At 34.1% G+C, this 7076-nt stretch overlaps 2 protein-coding genes across 2 annotated transcripts; both read right to left on the minus strand.

Moving 5' to 3' along the window:
- Window positions 1–2048: 2048 nt before the first annotated feature.
- LOC106323734 lies at window positions 2049–3657 on the minus strand. The gene is made up of 3 exons (XM_013761811.1): window positions 2652–3657; window positions 2505–2577; window positions 2049–2388 (listed from the first exon to the last, which is right to left on the minus strand). Exons 1-3 carry the CDS (start codon window positions 3655–3657, stop codon window positions 2049–2051), a joined length of 1419 nt encoding a protein of 472 aa, XP_013617265.1.
- Window positions 3366–4736, minus strand: LOC106326376. Its single transcript, XM_013764369.1, has 2 exons — window positions 4651–4736; window positions 3366–4414 (listed from the first exon to the last, which is right to left on the minus strand). Exon 2 carries the CDS (start codon window positions 4403–4405, stop codon window positions 3794–3796), a length of 612 nt encoding a protein of 203 aa, XP_013619823.1. The 5' UTR covers window positions 4406–4414; window positions 4651–4736; the 3' UTR covers window positions 3366–3793.
- Window positions 4737–7076: the final 2340 nt, after the last annotated feature.

Genomic DNA, 7076 nt, shown 5'->3' on the forward strand with positions numbered 1-7076 from the left:
TGCAACCTAGAATGATTAAAATGAGCTAAATGAGATGCTAAATACCACTAAGATCATGAGTTATCAATAGGGTAATTTGGCCCCAAATACTGTATACCCGAACCGAGAATGAAGAAACTCGACCCGAAAAACCTTTAAAAGACCCGAAAACCCGAAAACCGACCCCAAAATTTTAAGAACCGAAAAAATGCTCGGGTATTAATGGTTCCAATATCCTAAACCCGGCCCGACCCAAACCCGAGACGACACGGAACCGAAAATTTCAAATTACCCTATCGGGTCCTAAACTCTAAGACCCGAACGACCCAAATCCGAGAAGACCCGACCCGAGGACCCGAGTGCTCAGGCCTACTTGGAACAGAGAACACTTGAAGAAGATGGTTATCCTCAGTACTCGAATCTGGTATGAGCAATGGAACAATTCAAGAAAATCATACTGCAATGACGAACAGACCAAGAGAGTCACAAATCTGAGTTCATGACTAACAAGAGATGTGAGACATGCATTATTGGCAGACTCACTGTATCCGAGCTTGAAGAGTCAAACTGGGTTTATAGAAAAACTTCAAAGCTCGAAGATTTGGAAGGAATCATAACGGAAGATATAGCTTAGATCAACTCTTAGAAGAAACAATCACAACATTTTCCCTAACTTCACAAGTGTAAATATATTTTCTATCTTCCAATAACAACATTACTACTAAACACATTTTCAACTCTTTGGGGTCCTTTGCTTAGTTCAACGTCTGGTTCGGTTAGGGAACAGAGAACACATGGTCTCACCATAACATAGTGACTATTTACCAATAATTAAAAAAAGAAAATTGATTACTCATTGTGAATATTAAAGAATCAAGGAAGGTAAATGAGTTAAGGTTTCTTTTTGGTTTTAGAAACCTTAATTCCCTCTGTTTTTTTCAGAAAATTGTAAGACTCTTTTTTCTTCTCTTTGTTAATGATGTTTCAAAACTTTGTTTCAAGCAAAGGTCTTTTCTGTCTCCATGTTCCAAACCGGAGCTACCCTTGTCTCATGCGGCTCTTTCACTAACGGCTCCACCCAAGAGACATCTGGAAAAGAAATGATGTTGTTAGGGTTCGTAATCTCTGTCAATCTCTTTCCCTCGGTCTCTCTATCTCTTTCTATCTTTCTGTGTTACAAAATCCCCAAATCAATTGTCTCCAACGAACCCTAAAACTGTATTCCTCTCAGCTCTGGATTAAGTCATGTTCTTAATTTGGGTCGGTTCTTAGATTTTTAATAGAATTTTTGTTAATTACCTATTGACCATATTAATAAGTCATGAAATCAATTAAACTTTATTATGCTGTTGGCACCATATTAATTACTATTTTGTATACGTGGCATGTATTAACATAAACGTGTAATTATTGACATATTTTTATATTTCAGATGGTTTCCACCGTATTACACGATACTTTTTGTAACTCGCAAACTTTTTTCCTAATAATTATTTATTCTTTGTAATTTGAGAAAATGACTAGAATAACACTAAAAAAGTTTTTGTCACAAATATAGTCTCTAAGAATAAAAATGACCAAAATAGCACTTAATGTTTTATCAAAAGAGATAATACAAAATCGGGGATTAAGCGGGATATACGTGGGACCTAGTTTTAAATACAATTTAGTATATTTATAATATATTTAGCTAATTTTAAATATGATAATACAAAATTTTAGACATAATTATATAACTTGTTATAGATAAACATTGTTTTCTCCTTTACACATCAAATTCAAAAAGTACAAAATAATCCAATTCATGAGATACACAAAATAGATTGTCTTGATCTTGAGAACATACAAAATACAAAAAAGGATCGAAGTCTTCATCCTTTTGTCTTCAAATCAAATAATCACCATGAATTGGGTAGATGTGTTAGGAGTTAGACTACTTAGCATACACCTGCAACAAAAGACATACACCTACAAATAAAAAGATATAAAACAACGAAGATCTATAAGACCTGTAACTTAACATACTAACCTTACTAAGTAAGATAAAATTACTAACCTTACTTAGCAGATTATGAATCATGAGAGAGAGGAACATCTTGATATACATCTGGTTCAAAATCCATGTCCACAACATATTCCTCATCTCCTTCAGACTCAAAGTCATCATCATATAAATCTCTTACCCTTGGAGCTTGGGTTACAAGTAGCAAATTAAGATCATTGTCTATGTCTGGTACACGGCCCACAAGCCATTCTTCCACTGTATCTTCATTACCATCATCGAATATCACATCAGCATTTTGCTCTCTGATTTTTTTCTGCTTCTTAAACAGCTTTGCATTGAATTGCACATAGACTAAGCTATTTAAGCGATTGGCATCTAGCCTATTTCTCTTTTTTTGTGTGAATCTGCAATTAAAAAAAGTTGTGAATTTCAGAAATAGTTAGATTCCTAGAGAAAGAGAACTAATAAACAAACCCCTTCAAAGCAACTCCAATTTCTTTCACATCCTGAAGAGCTTGACGTCAAAGCAAGGATCCTTGTAGCCATTTTTTGAAGAGTTGGTGTACCACATCCATATGTTGACCACCAGTTCCCTAAAATCATATCACTCGTATTGATGAATAAAGATCAAAAGTTAATGAAAGACAAGCAATCTGAACATACAAACCTGGATCAAACTTGTCATCTTTAATCTCGCATCCTTTGAGTGCTGAAGTTCTACCAAATGAGCCACTTTTGCTCTTGTAAAGACTAAGCTCCTGATTGACAACCCTATTTTGCTTCTCAAAGTCGCCATGATAATAATTCTCTACACAAGCTATGAATCCTTCCATGACTTCATAGTCTTTTTGAATTTCTGGATCTTTGTAGAAATAATATGGATTGAGAAAGTAGGCAGCCACATGCAAAGGAGTATCTAACCTATCTTTCATTTTCTCTTCAATGATTCGAAAGATAGGTTGGTAGTTCTTCTCCAAATGATTTGAAGCTTCTTTGATAGAATTCTTAGCTTCGATAATCTCACCATAAATGAATCCAAGAGAAGGTACTTTCTCCCCATCAGCCAGCCTTAGAACCTTCACCAGAGGGCTGAAGATCTTCAAGACAACATTCACACTACTCCAAAACCCATGACTCATAATCGTGTCAAATGTATTCTTACCCTTCAGACACTTAGAATGCTTACAACTATGCCACTCATCACTGCCAAACATGCTCATCAGTTGTGCCTTCTTGTCGTATAGGCTTTGCATAGTCAAAAAATAAGTTGCAAACCTTGTTGCTCCTGGTCTTACGATATCTCTGTTATTTGTACATGTTCTCATCATGGACAGTGTTGTATGATGAGCATATATAAAGATCGTAACAGCCTTTGCTTGGTCAATTATCTTTGCAATTCCCGGAAGCTTAGAAATTCCCTCGAGCATCAGATCTATAGTGTGTGCAGCACAACCTGTCCAAAATATATTTGGTCTCTTTTGTTTCAGCATCTTTGCAGCTGCCACGTTGTTTGTAGCATTATCAGTGACCACTTGCACTACCTTTGCAGCTCCTATATCTTCAATCCACTGGTCAATGTAATTGAAGATGTACTCCCCCGTGTGAGAATCTTTAGAGGTGTCTTTTGATGAAAGAAAACATGTACCTCCCCTTGAGTTGACACACAAATTCATTATGCTTCTTCTTTTCATATCACTCCATGCATCGGTCATCACTGAGCAGCCTTCTGTTTCCCATTCTTCTTCTAGACTTCAACTTTTCCTTGGTCCTTTTTTGTTCCTCAATTAACAATGGTCCTCTGAGCTGATACTAACTTGGAGGCACCCAACCAGGTCCAAACTGTCCCAAAGCTTCACAAAACAACCTGAAACTTTCATTGTCAATGGCGTTGAAAGCAACATTTGCTTCATACATCCATCTAGCACAATATTGGCGGACAGCATGTGTCTTCTCCTTAGATATGGCGTCATGTATATTTTGTTGTCGTGCTTGTGCAGCCAAAGAAGCTTCAGGGTTTATGGAGGTTGCATACTGATCGATGAGACCTTGGAAGTGAGGACTTTTAAGAGTTCCCAACTCTCTTTCCAATTCTTCAACATTGCTGCCTTTGTTTATGTTCACTTCTGCCCTCAGTTCTTGTTCATGTTTCCTCTTCAAACCCTTTTTCTCTTTTGCATCAAGAATTGCCTCCTTACACTTCTCTTGATCCGCTTTAGATGATACAGGACAGGCTGAGACATTCCCTTTCACATGAGCAATGTGTTCTTTCATTCTATAAATACCACCAGCGAATTCTTTTCCACACAACTTGCATTTGACCTTGTCTACATTTTTTGGATTACATAAGACTCCAAATTCCCATCCCACATCATTTGAATTCCGCTTCAGAGGACGAGGTGCATCTGTTGGTGGATTGTCCATCTTTTTAACCTTAAAAAAAAATTATGTATGAAGTATGAGCACGTGTGTGACGAAGTACAAAACGTAAGCGTCTTCTTTGTTTCTCACGACAACAAACACAAAAGAACAAAAGAAGAAACAAAACAGACAAGTACAATTAATCAAAAGTCAAAATAAAGAACTAGTTGTCAAACAAACACCAGTGAACCAAAAAAGAATTCATAGCTTCGTAACTTAATTTGCTAACACTCGAACAAGGATATTACCTTAATTTATTTGGTAACTCGATTCAGTTTCAGTTTGTCTCTTACTCTCAATCTAAGCTTGACATCTCCACTCTCAATCTCCTTTGCTTTCTCAATAATTTAGAATTTTAGATTAGGGATTGCTCGATAAAAAATCCCCAAATGTAGTTTTTATTTGTTTGTTTTGGGCTTTAACTATTTTTTGGGTTTTAATATAATGGACATTACACAAAATCTTTTAGTAACAAGCCATAATAAAATGTCTGTGTTTTGATATTACGCGGATATTACGCGGCAAACGCGGCTATTACGCGGTCAACGCGGATTTACGCGGTTCAGCGCCTAGGTTGCCTGATTTGACCATACTCGGTGCGGTAGAGCTCCTAACAACGGCGGCTAGGCGGCCGCGTTTTCGAACAGGGTTTCTTCCTATGCTTGGAGATTTTTTCTTTACTTTTTAAAAGTATTTATTTAAAAATTATCTGCTACCATGGGGTCTACATGGTAAAATCTGATTCACATCATTCTCAATTATGGTGGCCTGACTTTATTCGCTTAATATTCTATTCTGGTTGTTTTTCATTCGTCATTTCTTAGATAACTTTTCGATTTTACTTTTAAAACTTTATAAAAAGTAATATTCTAACAGTCTCGATTGTTGTCTAAAATCCTATTCAGCTGAATAGGGAAAAATGCCAATTTCGACCCCAACAATTTCAGTCGTGCCAAATACGATCCGAACAATTGATGAGTGCCAAATACGACTTCAATTCAATTATAATTCAAAAAAAACTACCCGAACTTCTTAAAACGTGTTTAAATCTACATTGATTCTAACAGAAGTTAGTCAACCGTTAACAAGATAAAACGACGTCATTTTGATATACGAGGAAAAGTGTCAATTTCGACCCCAACACTCTCAGTCGTGCCAAATAGGACCCGAACAAATGGTCAGTGCCAACAACGACCTCAACTCAGTTATTATTTTAAAAAAACTACATTAACTTCTTAAAACGTGCATAAATCTATATTGACTCTAACAGAAGTTAGTCAACCATTAACAAAATAAGACGACGTTGTTTTGATATATATATATTTTTAAAAATATGTTCATTCCGGGACTCAAACCTGTGCCGGGATATCCTTTTAAAGGGGCACACTACCAACTAGACTAAAGTAATTTTTTGAAATATTATTACAAATTGAAATTCCTGATTATATAAACTACTATTCTTCTTCATCGTATCCAATTTAAAACTTTGGTGATTGCTTTATATACTTCATTTATTGTTTAATATGTCTAATATTTTGTACAAGATATCTTAGTGAAAGAAAGGTAAAAGACCTCTTAATATTTTTAAAGAAAATATCAAAAATATATAATATTAACTTTGAAAAATTAAAAAAAAAATCTACTTAAGTTTAAAAATTAAAAATAATTTGTATAAAAAATTTTTATAAATAAATTAAAAGTTTTAAGTATATTTAAGATCGTATAATAATAAATATTTTATTATTTATATTTTAGTAAGATATAAGTTTATTAAAGATATGATAAATAAAAAACATGTTAATGTATTTATATAAATCAGAAAAAATTATCACCAAAATTATAAATTAGATAAGATAAAGAAGAATAATAGTTTATATAATTTCAAATTTGTAATAATATTTCAAGAAATTATTTTTATCTAGTTGTTAGTGTGCCCCTTTAAAAGGGTATCACAACACGGTTTGAGTTCCGGGATGAACATATTTTTTTTAAAAAAATAATATATATATATATATATATATATATATATATCAAAACGACATCGTCTTATCTTGTTAACGGTTGACAAATTTCTGTAGAGTCAATGTAGATTTATGCACGTTTTAAAAAGTTCAGGTAGTTTTTCTTAAATTATAATTAAGTTAAGGTCGGTTTTGGCACTGACCATTTGTTCGGGTCCTATTTGGCACGACTGAGAGTGTTGGGGTCGAAATTGACATTTTTCCTCGTATATCAAAACCACGTCGTTTTATCATGTTAACGATTGACTAACTTTTGTTAGAATCAATGTAGATTTAAGCACATTTTAAAAAGTTTGGTTAGTTTTTTCGAATTATAATTGAGTTGAAACCGTATTTGGCAGTGATCAATTGTTCGGGTTGTATTTGGCACGACATAAATTGTTGGGGTCGTATTTGGACACAAGAAGGATACTTAATTTTTTTTACGTATACTTGATTTGCCTTGAAGAAATAATGAATTTTCTGATTTGTATTTGACTTATCAGAAACGAATAGTTGTTATTTCGAATACTTGTCCAAAAATACGTTACTTGCAAACTACTTGCCTTGTTCAATTACTTGCTATTTATAAATATCTATTAACTACTTGGATATATTTCAAACTTTCTAAAAATTACTTGAAACTATAAGACAAGTAACGTATTGATGCCCAA

Source organism: Brassica oleracea, chromosome C2 (genome assembly GCF_000695525.1).
Source record: "Brassica oleracea var. oleracea cultivar TO1000 chromosome C2, BOL, whole genome shotgun sequence".
NCBI classification, from domain to species: Eukaryota; Viridiplantae; Streptophyta; class Magnoliopsida; order Brassicales; family Brassicaceae; genus Brassica; species Brassica oleracea.